The following is a 19,495-nucleotide window of genomic DNA, read 5'->3' as shown; positions in this document are numbered from 1 at the left end:
GCATTGACAAGAAATAAGTTAGCTGGTGTAAAACGGGCCCGGGATTAGAATGCGAACGCACGCGCCACTTGGCGCACCGTAACGGTGCGTTCACGGGGTCCAAACCCCCGCAGGAAAAAACCGCGTGATCTCAAGTGTCATTGGTCCAGTCGCGCCCAAAGTAACGACGTAACAAGCACCACGTGATTGACATGGTCCAATCGTACACTCGCAACGAGTCGACGTAGCGGTTGTGGCTTTGCGCGCGAGACGAAAACGGCGCTGGGGGTTTCGGAGGAGGGCAAATGGCGGAGTGGGCCGAGAAAAAAAAAGGAAGAAAAAAAAAACGCGGCGCTCGGGCTCCGTGGTGGTGTTGACGCGGGGTCGGGACTGTTTTACGTGAAAAAGATGGCCGCCGACGTTACCTTCTTCGTCGGCGAAGAGTTCACCTCGTTCACGGAGCTGCATCGGCGCATCCAGTCTTTCCAGCTGCGCAATTCCGTGCAGCTCTACATTCGGAGCTCGCGCAAGATACAAGCGGCCCAAGTGCGCTCCACGGACGGTTACAACCCGGAGCTGAAGTTTGCCGAAATCTACTACGCCTGCGTCCGAGGCGGCCGCAAGTTTCAGACGCGTGCGAGCGGCAACAGCACCACGACCGCCCGACACTACAACAGAGCCGAGCAGTCCAGGTGAGTTCAGCCGGGAGAGGGGGCTGGACTGCCCCGATAGCCCGGCCGATCAGCTGATAATAGCGCCGCTGTTTGAGACATGACGCTTGGATGCCGGCGTAGCGCACACCTCGCAGCGTGTTGGTTTTGTTTTCTAGCTGCGGCGTGGTGTCGGATTTCAGCAGTCGTGCGACTGAACGTGTAACGCCGATTCTTCCACCGAACAACGCGCTGTACCGCGACGTGACCGAACGTCTCAAGATTTCCCGAATGTTGCACACTGCTGTCCTGCCACGCTCGATGCGAGAAAACGGAAGCCTTAATTCGTGCTCACGTGTTGCTATTGCCCCGTCCTTCGGGGTCTATAATTAATTCGCCGCTGCTGATGTGCTTTGCATGACTACCGCGCCCCAGTCGCGTGCGAAACTCGATATTCAGAGTGTTTCTGTACGTCCGCTCCGCTGTGACCTAGGCATTGTTTACACTTGAGCGGTCATTCCATAAGCGGTCGCATTTTATATTTAGAACAGCCCGACGGTGTAAGCATTCCACGTTCTCGCGCTATCTCGTTCTTGCATGCGTACCGCGTACGTCATGGCCTCTCGCCTGTGCGTATAATTGTTCCATGTGTCGCTCGCATCTTTTTTTGCAGTTCACGTCAGATCAATTGCCCGTTTCACATAAAGATCCGCTGTACGAGGGATGGACAGAAACTTTACATCAAGGACTTCAACTCCTCTCATAACCACGGGACGACTGAGGTACCTCATATCTCCTTGATCATGCATCGCGCGCATGCGTGAATGATTATCAGTGCCATTCGAAGCAGCTTGTACCGCCGATAACGCGTTCCTTGCGGTCAGCACTGGGAATGCCCAGCAGGGCCCTGTTACGGATGCTTTCTGTTGTCATATATTATACGATGATTATGTAGTAAATTTTTTCACGTGCTACACACTCCTGGTGTGTGTATCACATGCTTTCAACACCTTTCCATATTTAAAAGCATTGAAATATTGGCGAGTCTGTACATGAACGTAGTTGTACTTAGAGTGCGTAAACAGACAAGAAATGAAAGACAATATACCTCTGTCTGTATACCTCTGTCTTTCATTTTTTGTCTGTTTACGCACTCTAAATATCACTAATTTTCCATACATCAGTCGGTATGAATTATGAATTGTATGTATGTGGCTGCGAACTACATATGCCGAGCTTTTCTCTCAAGGACAGTCTGCTGAAGCCAGCCGCGTATATGGCAAAATTGACTGCGTCTATCAATTTCATGTTTCCAAACTGTTTGGTGGTGCTATCAAAATCATACAATTTGAAACGTTTTAATATGAAGAGGTTTCTCTGAGAAGCACGTTAAAAGTTCTAATGAACAGAGCTATGTTATGCCCCCTATGTTGCATAATTAGTTGGCATAATACGAGTGTGCTTTGCTCGTTAAATGGTCACAGAGATGGTTACTGTGTGTTAAAGTGTGATGGTACTAGTAGGCGTTAGCAAGGCCTAATTAGATATGTAAGTTATTAGATTTTTCTTGAGTTAGCCATATCATCCCGCATTTCTCAGGACAGTATGTGTAACATAGTCTTTTTTTTATTTGCTTCTGATTCCGCTAAAAGCCAATGCTGTTGTGCTACTGTTTAGCAGGACCACATCGGTGAAGTGTGTTAATTGATATGAACTCATTATATGCCGAAAATTGGTTGTGCATTTAAGGTGTGCTAGCATCATCGCAACACACTGGTGATGCCAGTGTTTTGTTTTGGCAGTGCGACGTAACTTAGGCCATTCAAAGGTTGCTTTGAAGATGGTTGTCTTACTACTTGTAAATGATTTGAATAGCATTGGATTTTTGTTTTCGATTCAGTTCTAAACGTCACTATTTGCATGCCCCCAGTGTTAGTCTGAAATTCCGCATAAGTCGCCTTGAAAGCAAACTTATCATCTTGCATGTATTAGCTACAGCTGATTAGCAAATGCCATTAGTCAATAATTGGACAAATTTGTAATATTTACTTTTGTTAAACAGAGATGCTTTTGTAATTGATGTGCTGTTACTTGTAGTTACAATCTATGACCAGTTTTTTCACAGCGAAAGCTGTTGAGAGATCACAACAAGCATCGCGTGCGCCGTAATTGTCCACCGCTGCTGCCGATATTCGTAACGACTATTGCACGAAGTAGGAAAAAAAAAACGGGTCCCGTGCATGCCAGCCCAGTATTCTACCACCACGCTGGTGCTTGAAACTTTATTGAGAACTGGCCTTAGGCCATCACACAATGCAAATTGCATAACGAGTGGGTTGTCGAATGCTCCAACCCATTACAAAAGCTTCAGGTATGATTATTTATCGTCAGCCACAGCATAAAAAAGTTGCACGAAATTTCTTACAAGTGAGCAGCGGATACCGCACTTCTTCGAAGAATGACGAAGGATGGCATAATAAACTATTCCAGTCTTTTTGTTTCAGGTACGTTCCTTCCTCTCTCTGTTCAAATTATTTAATACTTTAAATTCACATAACCAATTCTTGGCCAATCTGCCTGAGTGGGTATGAGCCATGGTTGAGGAATTATCATCACCAAAGCCTCCCTACTACCCAAACATTATGATGGTTTATGGCATAGTGGTACCCAACAAGTGTGCTTGAAGCAGTTACTCAACGAGTCTCTAAGAAAGGCTCTGAAAAGCTGCTCTTCAAGCTTTCCCGGTGACTGTGCCGCGCGTTCAGTGCAGGCCTGGCGATTTTTTTATGGATCTTTGATCACATCTCTTCTCGTGGCTAAAACTGCATGTCACTATTTGTAAAGCAAATTTAACTGTTTGAATAGTTGTCCAGTAAAATTTGAAATGGGCAATTTGAGCGGTCTGCTTTTTATTGAACACTTTAGCGTGCATCGCATGCGATAAAAGGGGTTATTACCACCGCTAGTAGTGGTGTACGTACAACACAGATGCTGTGCCATGTACATTTCCGTATTGCACATTCTATTTTTACACTATTTGTGTCAGTACATCTTCATACCAAGAAGCTGTGCTAATCGCCGTTTCTAAGTGTAACTAGTTATCGCAACAAGAAGTACAAGTTTTACAAATTGTTGACACATTACAAAGTGCTGGCTTTCACGCATTGAAAATCGGGATTGTTAGTAGTGCCCATAGTCACTATATATGCCGATTTACAATGCAATTTTTTTTGTTGCGTTGAATTTGCCAACCCACCAGCGACGTCCCGTGATGTGAAACATCCTGGGTGTTCCAGGTACAGGCGGATCCAGACCTAAATGCTACGTTATTGCAGAACTGCCTAAAGCTTTAAGGGATACTGAACAAAATTTTTGCTGCAAATATTTTCAGCCAAATCGATAGATTGGATCCTGAAATCGATAAATACAACCTCAATTCAAGCAGAAACTACGGGAAAATAATTAACTTAATGCATTTTTTACAAACTGTCGCGTCTGGCGGAAGTGCCGTGAACTAGAGGATGTGACGTTAGGTGACGTCAAACTCACCGGGAACTGTCAAGCCAACAATGCCAGCCAACGCCTGCATCTCTCCACTTGCTCATCTACCACTTCTGTTCCCGGAACCGGTGTGAACAGCAATAGCAGCGAACAATGCTTCTGGCTGGGGCAAAGCGCCAGCGCTTTTGTGGAAGGGAAAGAGGGGAGTGAAAGGACAGCGGGAGAAAAAGAAGAGGAGGACAAAAATACGTGCATCCTGCATGCGTCTCAGTGAGTTTGACATCACTGTTCGCGCTCGTGAGCAACCACCGCACGTCACAATCCATCAAAAATACAACCAACTCTTCAAAAATACGCAAAATAAACTCTGTTTATCGGAACAGTGGCAATTTCCAAGTGGAATTTCGAAGTTTTGTCAGTTTTTCTCATTTTTGTTCAGTATCCCTTTAACTTCCTTTGGTGGCCAGAGGTAGTGGCCAGAGGTAGTGGCCAGAGGTAGTGGTGTAGTGGCCAGAGGTATGGTGGCCAAAGGTAGTGATGTGAGCAATATTGCGCCGGACATGCAGCATTTTCGCAGGACGGTGCACCGACGGCTCTCTAAGCCAACAGCAGTGCCACCGCATGAGCGCTGTTTTGCGAAAAACAAGGCCAAAGCTAAAGGGCAGAGAGTTGAATGTCTGCACCGACAGCCAAAGAACCCGTCTCTGCAGACGCGCGATGAACCCACACGCGCGCAACCCTTAGACATGGACGCGTCGTATCGCGGCGAGTGGTCAAACACGCTTGCCGCCTCATGCATCCGCCCCAGCACTCTTTGTGCGATTCGATTGCAAGGCTCTCACAGACGATGACTGCCACCTGTCAACGTCATTGTCAGGCACTTAATCTGCCTTTTAGCCTCATCATTCCTTGACATGTAACATGTTGAAAATTAACAATATTATTATTACAGTATTAATAATATTAAGTGTGCCGCACCGACTTGCATGATGCAGCCCCAATGAAGCTGACACCTCCACCATAGCGTGGGTGGCATTCATACCCTGAGTCGTATAGGTTGCCCTTGTTTTATTTTTATTCAAGAGTTTTTCAGTTCTCTTACAGAAAACCAAAAGGTCAGGACTAAAGGCATTAGCATTCACTTTACTGTGGCCCTGATTTCTGTACAATCTGCGCTCTGGCAAAGTGACATTCAGGCAGTGCAAACAATGAGAAGGGAAAGGGGGGGCCGGAGAAGAATTTGCACAGCAAAGAATTCAAGCAAGGTCAAGAAAACAATGCTCCACCTCGAGTATAGCAAGCACGAAGTTGTATTACTGAAGAACAGCATGAGCAGACACTTGAAAAGACTCTGAACAGAGACAATGGTTTGGATTAGATTGATAAACTGCACTCGGAAATCGAATGCCACAAGCTTCACCGTCCTAAGTTCATTATTAACGGTGAAAATCAAGGTTGAAGTTGCACTTTTGAATTTCGTGCCGAAATCTCCGCGTAGGCATAACGCAAAATATATTTTTCGTATTTTCACAATGTTGGCTTCATGAAATTTTTCGTAACTTCGTATGCTAGGTCTATGACACCCATAAATTAAGGTGCATGTACTTCATTTTTATTAAGAGAAGCTATGCAGGACCCAGTGGGTGCCTGCAAAATTTACTACGTCACGATGTTTAATGTGGGAATCTCACAGTGATGTGTCCAGCCACATTTTCTTTTTTGCTTGTTTGCTCGCTTACTAAGAGTCATATCATGGCAAGTCGTGTTTTCGGGATCGTGAAATCCTACTTTAATAACATGCGAAAAATTATTTTGCTCATCAATTATTTGATCATCACTATTGTGATGAATCATTGACGTATTAGTCTATTTGCAAATGTAGCATAAGTATGATAAGGGACTTCAAGGGATGCTAAAAAGCAAAACGATTTTTTGCATATTAGTGGAGTACAATTTCGTGATACCAAAAACACCTTTCATACCGCAACACGAAGCGAAAAAAAACGCACAAAAAGAAAATGCGTGTGGAGACGCCCCCATGAAATTTGCTCTCCAAACACTGTGACGTCATGAATTTTGAAGGCATCTAATTGTTCCCAGGTAGCTTCCAATCTATAAAGATTAAGTACATTGTCATCTGCTGATGCCATAGACTTGGTGTACGAAGTTGGCAAAATTTTCGTCGAGTCAGTGTTGTGAAAACACGAAAAATGCATTTTGAAGACTTCGGTGCAAAATTTATTGAAGAAACTTCAGCTTTTTTCTGTTAATAGTGAAATTACATAGTATTAAAACGCATGGCATCTGTCTGGGCAAAGCGGGAATTCCTTTGCTGCGATTTAAAAAGCAGGTGCTCTCTCAATAATATGTTTGGTCCTCGAATACTTCTTAGTTGCCTTAGTTATGCCAGTCTTACGTCCTACAATTCATCTTCTGGGAGTCTTCAGGGGCATAGCGAGAGATTTTTCTGAGGAAAGGGGTTCTAGCACACTTTATGCATGTGCACGTTTGTATGTGTGCATGCGAAACTGAAATGCTATTTAGTGGGGAGTTTTAACTCTCCTTCACAAGTATGCCAATGGTCCTTTTATTCACTTTGCTTGTTCACCTAACAGCAAGATGCCGTGCTATCGCGGAGCCGCACCCGCCACTACTGGCCAAGCGGTGCGAGGCAGTCAGGCTCGCCTCCCACTACTTCATCGTCCCAGGCAGTGCCTCCTGCCACGTCCAAGCCCAAAGCCAGCATCATCACCACCATCGCCTCCAAGGACGGTCACCGGCAGGTGACAGTCCCGCTGTCCTCGGACGGCACGCTTCCCAAGGACCCTGTTCTTTTCCAGCTGCTCAGCTCACCGCATCCGTCGTCCCTGACCTTCCAGAATCTCTTCTTCGTGCCAAAGAACAGCGCCGCCGGCAACAGCCTTCCCTCTGCACACCCGGCCATTGTCTTCCAGCCCAACGTCGGCTGGGCGAACGACGACACAGTCGTGAAAGAGGAGCCGACAGACAGCGACGACTGCGACGTGTACATCGAGCCCGAGTGCATCTTGCAGTACGATGAGGACAAGTGCTTTGAGCTGTGCACCACCGACACCAAAGACGGAGCATGCGGTCCGAGCCTGAGACTCGCTGCTGCCAGTCCCGGGTCCAACTCCGATTGGAAGCCACCTCACCGGTGCACCTCACACGTGACGTCCAACGGGGAAAGCAACTCCGGTCTGGTCCTGCAAGCACTCAAAGCGGTGTTGAACGGTGAGCGAAACAATGCAGCTGCGGAGAAGCCCAGCGACGGCGGAGAGCCGGTTGCGGAACGTTACATGGTTGGCCGGTCGGACATCGAGGCTCTGACGCGATTCTGCAACCACTGCGGCGCAAAGTCCCTGGAAATGAGGAGCGAGAACCAGAAGGACGGGTCGCTCCTGGTTGCTTCTGTCTGCAAGGGTGGTCATCGGGTTGAGTGGAGGTTTCAACGTCTATAGCTGTGCCCTAGGTGGACATTTGTACGCGACATCTCTTTTTCTATGGTATGCATCCACTCTTTTCACGAACCCATGTGTGTTTTTGCACTATTTTTCTTGACACTGTTGTGTATAAAAGAAACAAGTGTGATGCAAGAAAACAGCGTGCCCGCCCACTAGTCCGCCCCTGCGTTGCCCGCCTTGTCACCGCGTTTTTTCTCGCGAGATAGCCGAGCTGTTGGGTGTGTAAGCAATGCATCGTGTCACATTTCGGCTTGACACATCTCATGAGTTAGTACGAAGAATACCGTCACGTCATCGTCACGAATCCAGCGGTGCGTCGCATCCGCAAGGCGCGCTTGATTTTCTACGTCCTGTCTGTCGCTAGGGCTAACTTATTTATGTAGCTATCGTACGTCTTGTAACGCTGTTGCTGTGTTTTTTGTTTATGCTGCACATTGAGTGATGAGTGGAAGGTATGTTTGGTTTTCGAATGGGGAGTGTCGATGCATTTTATTGGTAAGCAGAAATGTGATGATCTTATTTGTGACCAATGTTGACTTCTTTTTTTTTTAGCCTCGGATGAAGTTCAGACCGACCGTGACTGCAATTGTCAGCTGGGTGAAGTCAGCTCCTTATGAAACTTATCAAATGAGGCTCACTTTATTCTACTCAAGATCATTATCGGGTCACATGACTAGTCGTATCATAATTACATCCATATTTGTCATTGTGACTTTTGTCTCAGCCTGCAGAAGTCGATTTTTAAGAACTGCAATCTCTTTTGATTAGCAATAGGAAGTGTTCAGATAACTTGTCACTAAAGCACATATTTATTTGATTTGTGCATTTTGTGTACGTTGCCGCTTAAAAGAAGCATCAAATTGCCTAGTTGATATTTAACAGTTTCGACGGATGTTCATTGCTTGTTACGGTCACACGTTTGCTCGGCTTTGCGATTGCATCCAAAGAAATGTAACTCGGGCGGCTATTATTTTGCCATCGTTGTTAACCTTGTATTGCCAAAGACCAGATGTCTATGTTTTTATATGAGAGTGCCTATTTTACATATTTGTTTTGATTTGCAGTTTCTCAGCATTTTGGTGTGATACATTGGCTCGCATTTTATTTAGCCTGCCTGACTCAAGTTTCGGAATAGCCACAACAGCACCACACTTAAGTCTTACTGGCTGAAGTCTTCTTTTGTAACACTTTTTGTTGCTCGTTACAGGTTTTTGATTGTTGATTATATTTACCCCAAGTTTTTCGTTTTATTTATGTTGTAGTTTACAAATGTCAGTTTGCTTTATGAACTGCGAAAACACAGCTGGATAAGTTTTACTATTGCGATGTATATGTCGCGCTCTAGGAAAGTGAAGCTTTTGCGAAGCAGCACTTTTGTGCGAATTTCTATTATAGCTTGAAGCATGCATCGTTGATCTCTACTAGTACGGTCAGTCTGCAATATTAATTCCAGTTAAATTACTTTGAGCAATCAGCATCAATTGCTTTGAACAATTAGTCTCAGTCATCAATCAAATGCTGAAATCTAGTCTGGAAAAAAAAATCTTAGTTACTATATCTGTGTGTTTCTGTGAACTGACTTGGAGCGATTTTAATTGGTTTAAATGGTGTTGCATAGCACAGATCTGTGAGGCTTAATCTGATTTCTTTTTTAATATTTTTACTGGTAATGATGAAAACACGCCTCTGTGTTCAACTCGATACTGCTTTTAAATGGTTTCCACTGAAAAATTTAGAGAAGCGATCGTTGCTGTTGTCGCTTTGAAAGATGTGCCGAGGTTTGTGTTGCCTCTACCAGCACACTTCGGCTGGCCTTATTTATGTTGTTTTTTTTTGTGTTCAGACAGCAGGGCTGAGTTGTGTATGTTGCATGTTATTTATTTTTATTTATTTCTAATCGCCAGTGCCTTTTTTCGTTTTTCTGCACATAATTTTATGCACTGCACAGGCTTTCTCAGATTTCCCAACAAACTGCGTGCATTGATATGCATTCAAAATAGCATGAACAAAAATGAAAATTGATTGATAAGTTTCTCATGTCTTATTTTTATTGTCAGGGCACATGTTCTCGCTCGATACACACAATGACAGAAATAGGTCTTCATGCCCTTGCAGTTACAGGATATTAATGACCGTTGAGATTTTTGTGTTCTCTGCACATTACTGAAAATAGATATTAATATTGGCTTTGGGCATATAATCGATAGTTTTTGTATATTGTGAAACACTTGTGTGAGGAATTAGGGGCAAGCCTGTGCTAATGCTTAGACAGGTTGCTCTGTAAAACAAATATTAATATTTCAGTGTAGCACAAAAAAAAGTGAAAGGCTAACGGTAACGCTCATGTTAAGGTCAAAGTGTCAGAACACTCTGTATTGACAAGCCTAATTCATTTAACATTATTTCACTTTTTATTTGCCTTGAAAAAAGCAGCGCATCTCAGCTCACTTGCGGTCATATCTCGACATGCACAAACGGTCGAAAAACTGAACACTGGCAGTGTCTCTATCTTGACGTGGATACAATGAATGTAGACAGACTCTCCGTAAGCCTTTTGTGCTGCTGATTGAAAGTGAGTTATGAAAACCGCTACTTCGTGACAGATCCGTGGCCGGCAAACCATCGATACTCATCTCTAAAATGAATACAAGAATTGGTGCTGATTGAATAAGCTGAACGGCTATGTTCGAGGAGTTGATAGCTTTGAAGTGTTCGGCTCTTACCCCAACAGACATCGCGTTGATGCCTGAAGTATGGCTTCGCCACGCATGCGTCGGCATTAGAAGCTCAATTCTCAAAATGCCGTATGTAAGGGCTTTAGCTAACTTAACGTTCTGTGCACCTGGAATGTGGGGAATGTTGCACTAATGCTAAAGCTATGTATCTCCCGGTTTTTATTATACTAAACTTCTTAGTACCTTTCACGTACCTGCTATGTAGCCATTTTGGTCTGTGAATATTTTTGAATATAACAGCTTTAAAAATATCACCGTTCAACACATTCATTTTCTTGGTACTCTGAAATTGTTAGTTAGATTGGTCTTGTCTTTCTCTCCTAGCCAAGCTGCAGTCATGTTCATTTCCAGGCTTGCATTGTTCAACCTCGTAATAATATTGGGGATCAAGTTATGAGAATACTTTGCCGGACGGTAATGTTCTCTCTGTTCGTGCAACATTTAAACCTTCTCGAGCACTCAAGAAGCCATTGAGTAGAGCTTTATTCGATGTCATTTCACTACAACACCCATTTTTGTACTATGTTAGGAAACCTCCATAATTTGCATACACTAGACAACCAACACACTTTGCATGAAATTCAATCCTCATTACTGCAACAATATCTAGCTCAATGAGTTGGCCTGAGGTGTCTCACTGCTATGTTGCAATGCTTATGCTCTTTTTGAACCGAAGCTTCTTATGTGTTGTGCATTTTGGTGGTGGTACCGTCGAACATGAGAAAACCAGCGCTGGTTCTTTGAGCACACGGAAGTGCAGCTCTTGAAGTTTTGCTGGTTCATTTTCGCGTGTATTTGCATGAGCCGTTTTCCAGTGATTCACGCTCTCTCTATTGTGGGCTTGTCAGGGATCATTCATTTCTGATATGACAGTCTTATCTTGTGGCAAGGTCACTTGCAATTTCGTGTTCACATTTTATTGTTGACTGGATATGAACACCGAGCAGAGAATACAATGCTGTGTTGAGTTGAGGATGCCACGTCTGTCATGCGACACCTTTTAGTCAGTGTGCTCCACAAATTTTCAGTCAATGGCGGCTTAGGCCACAATTTTTTTGTTCATGGGTCAAAACGATTGCCAGTGTTATGCTGAGTTTCATTTCCTTCAGGTGTAAGCTGCTTAACGTCTAAATCTCACGTAAAGTGTTACCAAGAAGCACTTGAACATCATATTCTTCAAACTTCTGGGGTGCCATCAGTGGTGACGTCATTATAGTTTCACGATATCTGAATGACATAATTATTCATAGGATCTCATATTTATTTATTTCTTCAAGACGGGCTGCCATGTCTGAACATACCAGAAAAAAAGTTTGCGCACATGTATGTGACACTACTGAGGTTGCCTCATGTTTATGAAACCTGAATGAGTGTACATCACGTTGATTTCATAAGCTCCATTATGCGGCTAAAGTGAGTTACTGAAGCCCTGTTAATCAGTCAAGTGATGCAACTTGATATATCAGGGCTCATGGCCTGGCATTTTTTGTTTCATGTAGGACGAAATTCACACTACCTACCGTTATCGATATAGAAAAAACAAGCCTGCGCCCCTTCTTGGCAGGAGGCTATGTGTTGCACCCCTTGTACCGCAATCGTTATTCCAAATTTTAGGTCTGCTCTCTCTTCTCCCCCCTAAAAAATGGTGTCAACCTTAACCTTTGATTTGGGCATCTTGTAGTGGCTTTTGCAGCTTGGTGGTCATGCGCCCTTGTGTACTCTTTAAGTTAACTTAGTGTTCTGTCGAACTGCTGAAACAGATCTCTGAGGCCCCACATAGAGAACCGTGTGGTTGAGGTCGGCTCCACCAGGCTTCGCAACGATCCCAGCTGCTCACGAAGGAAGCGTTTGCTCTTTAAATGAACTCATTCAATCATTTTCATTGATTATCCTGACAGTTAATGAGCTGTTAGCCTAAGTAAATTTATGCTGCACTATATGTATTTAATATAGCTGTTAATTTGAACCATTACTTTTAATTTCATAGTTTTAGTTTGTGGAAGACTGGTTGAACGTTTTGAATAACCAGAAGTAAGGGCTCTGCTTCTCTTAAACGTTCTTAAGAGAAACAAGAGTACCACTCATTTAAGCGTGCGCCTAAAGGCTTTGTCCAAGGCAGTGCAGCTGCTTTTGTCATATTTGCCTTCGCCCTGCTCCAAAGGAACTACCTTGATTGGACTAGGCAGGCTTGTCGAAATGCGTGGCCTGTATAGGTCCCTTACAAGTTCTCTCCCTCCTTTTCTTCGAAATAGGGAAGCCTTTTGTGTAGATGGCTTGAAATGAACATCACCCTTTTCTTCTCCTGTCCCTTTTGTTTCTCGTTTTCTAGCAGAGTGTGTCCAAACGACTTTAGTCCAAAAAATCATGCCAAGTTTCAAAAGGTGCTCCAAGCTATGCAACGCGCATCATTTGACACTCCCAACGTCCATTATTCAAGTGCCGAAGTTTAAAAATCTTGAAAATGCCGAACCTAAATGCTGAACACTACACTAACACATATCAAAGAAATGTTTATTCTCCATGAGTTTCTGGCTTTTCTTGTTTTTATTAGCACTGTTTTTATATCTTTTAGCCGGATTTCCAGGGCGCAGTTTGTTGAGCGAAGGGCAGCTGTAGCCAGCATTTGTGTCGTAGATAAAAACGCTTTCTGTGTTTGAAGACATCTACATAGCTTCGTAGATCGATCTGCAGGATGACGTCGAAGCTCTAGTTTACTGAATTGGTTCTTGATCCACTTTTGGATGACAACCCCAGCAGTCATTGCTTGCTTGGTCAAGTTTGTTTTGATTGTGATAAAGCAAGATTTTGAATGATTTTGAGAATGGGTTGGTCGTTGATCTTGGTTGACACAACCTTCACTTAAATTGACTTGCCATTGTTTCATGTCCTAATAGCACGTCCTGTAAAATTCGAGACATTGCATTGATTACGAGACATTGCATTGTGCTTGTGAGCAAATTCTCACAAAGTTGAGGTTTGTACAGGCTATTGCCCTTGTGTTTGTGTCTATGTTTGTTTGCTAATTTATTGCAGTTTAATTAATATGCCACACAGCTGTCAATTTTGTGCTTCATGCAAAAGGGGATTACATAGCACACAATGCCATCGTGAGACACCACAAATACGATATGATATGGGTTGTGAATATATGAGGTACTATTAAATGGTATAACGCAAACGTTGAAGGTGTAAAGCAGCATATTATTTTTAAATTTTGCTTACTTTGAACTTCCCTGCATGTGTAACTTGACAACCGAAAATGTATGTTTTATGCTGAATAGTACAAGCAGAAGGCAGCCGCAAAATAGGAAGAGAATTTCGACAGTTCGTTTTTCAGGCAGTTTAATAATGATGTCTAACTGACATGAGAAAATTTGAGACTTGTCTTGCTATACTTTGTTGTAATGAGTGTTCCACCGCTACAATGAAACCAAAAATTCGAGATTTCAAAGCAAATGTTTGGTTGATTGGCAATTCACTATGGTTAGTCTAGCAGCAAGAATGTCAGTTGCATTTTGTAAAAATAAGAACACTCATAGACGCCCGCACTAATTTTCGTAAGAGCTCTGGCTTGTGTGGCCCACAGTTTAAAAGCCAATGTGCCGATCTCGTGCGATCACACCGAACACATTTTGATGTGAAAATCAATGAAACCCTTGGTCCACTTGAGGCATCACGCTTGCGCTTTTTTCTTGCGCCCAGTCACAATTTTTACTCACTCTATCGTGATGCTTAAAGGAGCCTTGAAACACTTTTTCTAAATCAAAGTGGAATAGTCTCAATATCAGCACATAAATCTCAACGAATTGCCACAAAAATTTTTACAGTTCGTTGAGTACAACTGGCGTTACAGAGATTTGTAGTGCGCTTCAAGCTCTTTCTCTTTCCCCTTGTGTCGGCGAGTGCACTGAAAGCTACGCAAGGATAGGTGTGAAAAGAGGGCTAAAAAGATGCGGTCCTTCGTCGGCATGTGGCGTGATCTTGAGCGATTTCTTTTCTTTGGTAACCATGCCATGGTGACCATGAGTCTTACGATGCTCAAATGAGGCGATGTTGGGTATATGGCACAGTAATTTGGGTAAATGGTATCATTTGCAGAGAGAAAAGGGAATGATTTTAAGCTAGCTGATTTTTTTTTAGCTGCTGAAAATTTTGATGCACATAACCAGTGATTTTGTTGGAAGATGTTTTATATTCATCCCGATATCGTCTTGGGAGATTTGACATGTTTCTTTGCGATTAGTCAACAACTCTGCTACTTTGATAGTGCCTCAAATTTTTTATGATTGCACAAATCAAGGACAATAATAGGCTGTTCATTTAGAGTATTACGGACACATTACATGAAATAAAAATGAGATGTCGTACTGAAACGTGCTTATCAGCTTGTTGATCCCGAGCTGATCACATCCTTTGTTTTTTTACTAATATGATCTATACATCTGTAATTACAAGTTGTATAATCTGTAATTGCATATGAGTACCATATTCAATTAGTCATTACTGCGGCTACTCTCTTGTTATTGAGTATATCTTGCCATGGTTGGTCGAAATTTAGCGTGAGCTAATAAGGAGATTCTGTTTTGTCAGACATTCTTTGAGAGGGGGAGCTCATATGTCCATTGTAATTCTCTCAAGGTAGTGCGGGCTCCTTAATATATGTAGTCCATTGAAGCGCTCAAACTTTATACACGATGCTGTGCTTTTGTGTCGTCTACACTGTACTTATTCATCACTAATTCATCTTCTAATTGATGATCGTAATGAGGTGGTTGAAAATTTCCTGTAGTAATTTTTCGAATTCAGCCCTGCTACTTTTTTTACAAGGAACTAGGCTTTCAGTTGGGCATGTTTACACGATTATGTTTTGGCATTTCGTTTACATCTAATACTCATTTTACACTTTGCTTTTTTCTTTTTCCAATCGCCCAAATGCAGAGCATTTCTGTGAAGTTTACATTACGGATTCTTCAAGAGTTGTGGTCCTCTAGTCACGTGACGGATTTCTCGTGCATCAAATGTATGTCCGTCGCTGTTTACAGTGTGCAATGATGTTTTTTTTTACATTGGCACGTACGTAGTTTTCCCATCCGTTCGTGTAGTACAAACTGCCCGATATTCTTGCCGTTTTATAGGATTTATGTTCATCCGGAGGGCAACCTCACCTTGCTCAAAAGTCTGACTATCAGGTTCGAGCAGTTTTCTATGTTTTGTTTCATGCATCAGGTGCAGCACAGTGGAGGTTAGCGAAACTTCTTGGAATGATTGCATTCGCGCTCAGAAATAGTACGATGATTTTTCCATCCAAGACATAATTTCTTTTCCTCTTTGGGCTTGGCAATCAATGAAGAGACTTTGTGTGTCGGAGATCAAAATGCCCTGTTATATGGCTGTCTTTAAGTTGTTTTGGACCATTTGGCGTCTCTTTGTACTCAGCTCTTTATGTTTAATCTGTAGACCTTCGTGACGCGTGTGCATATTTGTGCCAGTTTCACGCGAGCATTTACAGTGATAAAAGTTGAGCGCAAAACACGCGTAGTCAGGTATTGCTGACCGAACTCTTCTTGCATAGCTTCCTCAGCGTTTCACGTGATGTATGAAATGGAATATAGTTGCCAGCTATCTCTTTATTGAGGTTATATTTATTTTATGTTTGGTGTTGCCTTTCGTTGCACTGAGTAGAATGTGCGAATATTTTGTCCACGTCTTTGACTTTTTACGTCTCATATTATACTCCAAAGTGTGTTCTCAAACTTGCTCCTTGAAGTGTTCAGTTGAATTGGAAGAATAAGCAAAAACAAATAATTAGCTGAAAAAAATACTTTTGTATTTTTGGATTGTAGGAAATTAGTTAAATACAAACAAAAATTGGCTTGCAGTCAGATTGACTTCTGGTGTTGTGGAAAATAGATTGAAGATATCGCAACACCATAGGTGCATGAAAAGAGGGTACTAAATGCACAGACTCTCCTCATAATCTTTGGTAAGAGAATTCAAGATATCTTGTTGATGTCGGGTTTAGTTTATAGCAATGGGTGCGGCGATTTCATCTACAGGTCCTGAAGGCTTAACCTTAGGTAGGGTACCGAACCCTTTTTTTTCAGTGTCGGGCTTGTCTACAGTTTCGCAGCTTCCAATCCTGTCCCTCCTTTGAGGTGGTGCCAGAGTTTGAATAATCTTGTGACACATCTAGCTATGTGAGTTTGAGTATGGAGGCACTGTAGCCTATAACTCTCAATAGCTTTGTTAAAGTTTTGCATTTGGTTTCAGATTAGCTTCTTTTAGTTGCAGTGGATATACTTTTTTAAGTCCTTGCAATTTTTTTTTGTTTTCATGTGCACGTGAAATAGAACGTGTGGGCTTTATTTGATGGCATTCAGCATTCAGAATTTTTTATTGTGACACCTGCCAAACGTGTCTAGTCCTCGTTAGCTTACACACTGGTGTAAATTTTCTTTCTGTGCCACGTCTAGTGCAGTATTTTTTATTTCTTGGTTGCATGCAACTGTGCTTAAATAGCTGGACTAGTTTGGAGGAAAGTAGTTTCAAGGAGAATTTTATTAAAACCGGGAGGTTCTTGCGTTGCAAAAAAAATTTGATTTGCAAACAAATTCATGCTTGCTGCTCCTGCAAACTCTGCCTTACTCACATACGAATGAAAATTTCATGCTGACAGATTTAGTTGTCATGTCTTAACCATACGTATAAGGTTTGTGGTGAATGTTTTGTCAATTACACACTCTTGTGACCAATCATGAAGGATATTGGCTGCTTTGTGAATGGAATACAAGTATAATTTGTAGATGAGTCATGTTTAGAAAAACAAATGCTGTGAGTAGAAGGGGACTTGCAGCAGAATTTTGCGAGTTGTCCTAATTGTGAAGCTACAAAAAAAGAAGGAATGTTTGCAGATATGTGTGTATGTGACGCCTTGGAAAATGCAATGTACGCCATGCCAAAACTTTTCATACTGATGTCTGTGTATTTTAATGTTGATATCCTTGTTTCAGTGTACCTTTATTTATGGATGTGTGTGTATCTGTACGATTTCGCGAGTTTATGCAGATATCATTTGACATAGGCATTAAAGAAAACAAGAAAAATAAAGCATTCGTAACATCTGCATGTTTTGTCAAATTCATTGTCTTGCACACTTAAAATTCTTTCCATGAAATACAAGAATACTAATGGAACTAACCCCTTTGTATCATTGTCTGTAACTTCCTGATTGTATAAAGAATACTTGCTAGAGTGTCCAAAATCATTCGATATAATGGTTGTTATGCACAGAAATCATAGTACTGGCACTTAAAAAAGTGCAACAAAGTCTCTCACTCTTGTGCTGTAATGATTATGGATGTAACTAGAATAGAGGGTTAAAGAAAAAATGTTCAGTACTATAAGTTATTTACTTGTAAGAGCAACAATGTCTCATGGCAATGTTACTGTTGAGCAGTAAACTATTCTTTTCATCACACTACTGTTTACAAACTGAGGTCGTAAATTATAGAATGCAAAAAAAGTATTTAATTGTCTCCCAAAGTTATATCTTTCTTTTCATTTTTTTATAAGCAAGAAGCATATAGTATAATTTTTTGCGACTTGACAAAGCACAATTCAACACTCCTTTAATGCAGGAAAATAGGAATACTTGTGTCTCATTGATCGCCGTCTCCAACAAGCCGGAAGCGCAGGGGAGGCTCCTTCTACGAAATTACGCTATGCTTGAATTTTCACAACTTTTTTGATATGAGGTAGACTGCCTGAAGGCATGGCAGTGACAACTTTGAAAGGATTAGTGCAATCCTAGATTAAACAAGTCTAGTGAAGCTAATAATGACAATCCTGAATCCACATGCTCTCAGCTATCTTTCATGCCAACAAATGTGAAGTGTACAGAAAATTAAAGCACAGTACCGATGTAAGATAAGTGCTAAACACCAAACTGTGTTTATTTGAGAGCAAATATGAACATATACCAAAATTGTTTTGCACTTGCCCTGTCTACATCGTTTTTTTCTTTTGTCTGCTTTTTTTATTTGAAGTCGTGCGTCTTTGTCAACCTGCCCGATTCGCCCTTCTTGGCTCTTGGCTTACTGGTAACAAAAGAAGCAACCAGGTATGATTTCTTCAGACAAACAGAACTGTTTCGTATGTGTGAGGCCTTATCTTGCAGTCTCCATTAAAGAGTGCAAAAGGCAAAGAGACCCAAAGGGTCTCTTTGCCTGAATTCTTTGCAGGCTTTGTTGACTGACTTTAAAGTGAGGCTTTGGTATTAATTGTAAAGTAGCTGATGAAGTTCCTATAATTATGGCAGTGTTTTTGTAAAAGCTCCAGTTGCCACTTGTGTGTACCCGAGTGTATTTGACTAACATGGCTTATACATTGTGCGATATTAGGCTTAATATTCTTTAGGGTATCGCTAGACGTGTACATGTGTGCTTTCTGTAAATCGCGCACATGATGTGCATTGCACAACAGTTGGGTTCACAAACTATCAAAGTCAATTCACCGTTGGTCAGCTCGCCTGTGAGACGTCCCCCGCTACGCCACCGATTACCAAAGAGAGGGAAGACCACTCAACCCCTTGTCTATCCGGTTCCCTCTTGGCTATGTGTCTCAATCACTTCTCACATACAGGGATTCGTGCTGGGGCCGGGAAGTAAGAGACGCTACGACCTGTTTCTGTTTACTGATTCATTTAATTTATAACTAACTGCAAACACCGTATACCCGCGTACATCAACCACCGCACAAAATTATAACACATGATCTACACACTCGCGACGTGCGACGCAGGATACATAAGGGAAATAACTTTGACAATGCAATGGTGCGACGATACAAAGTAAACGCATGATGACACAAACACGATGAAGTTATCAGTTACCAAAACCCCGCAATGTCTCAACACGCCACCTCCCTTTCCGCAAAGCTAATCTAAATAAGACGCATAAAGTCCGTCTCACGAAAGGTCCATGTTGACGGGGGCCTCGGAGCTGGCTGTTCGTGTTCGAGTCGGGGCTAAGGGCTTCTTCCTGGGGTCATTGCCCAATTCGTCAGCGTCTTCATCATCTTCGTCGTGTCTCTCAGGGATTTCCATCGTAGCTCTCTTTCGTAACGTTCCATTCACTCGCCTCCTATTCCT

General features: G+C 42.4%; 1 protein-coding gene across 1 annotated transcript; it reads left to right on the top strand.

Moving 5' to 3' along the window:
* Positions 1-128: 128 nt before the first annotated feature.
* Positions 129-17,470, top strand: LOC119165845 (uncharacterized). The gene is made up of 3 exons (XM_075871887.1): positions 129-671; positions 1,303-1,411; positions 6,746-17,470. The coding sequence occupies exons 1-3, from the start codon at positions 388-390 to the stop codon at positions 7,607-7,609; spliced, it is 1,257 nt and encodes a 418-aa protein (XP_075728002.1). The 5' UTR covers positions 129-387; the 3' UTR covers positions 7,610-17,470.
* The last annotated feature ends 2,025 nt before the right edge of the window (positions 17,471-19,495 follow it).

Source organism: Rhipicephalus microplus, chromosome 8, assembly GCF_043290135.1.
Source record: "Rhipicephalus microplus isolate Deutch F79 chromosome 8, USDA_Rmic, whole genome shotgun sequence".
Taxonomy (NCBI): Eukaryota; Metazoa; Arthropoda; class Arachnida; order Ixodida; family Ixodidae; genus Rhipicephalus; species Rhipicephalus microplus.
Note: the sequence above shows the minus strand (reverse complement) of the source record. Positions and strands in the feature narration are given on the sequence as shown.

Excerpts from the sequence above, each read along its gene's own strand:
- LOC119165845 (XM_075871887.1), top strand. The coding sequence starts at position 388 with ATGGCCGCCGACGTTACCTTCTTCGTCGGCGAAGAGTTCACCTCGTTC. Across the intron at positions 672-1,302 it reads AACAGAGCCGAGCAGTCCAG|TTCACGTCAGATCAATTGCC; the intron begins GTGAGTTCAGCC and ends CTTTTTTTGCAG. Across the intron at positions 1,412-6,745 it reads ATAACCACGGGACGACTGAG|CAAGATGCCGTGCTATCGCG; the intron begins GTACCTCATATC and ends TTCACCTAACAG.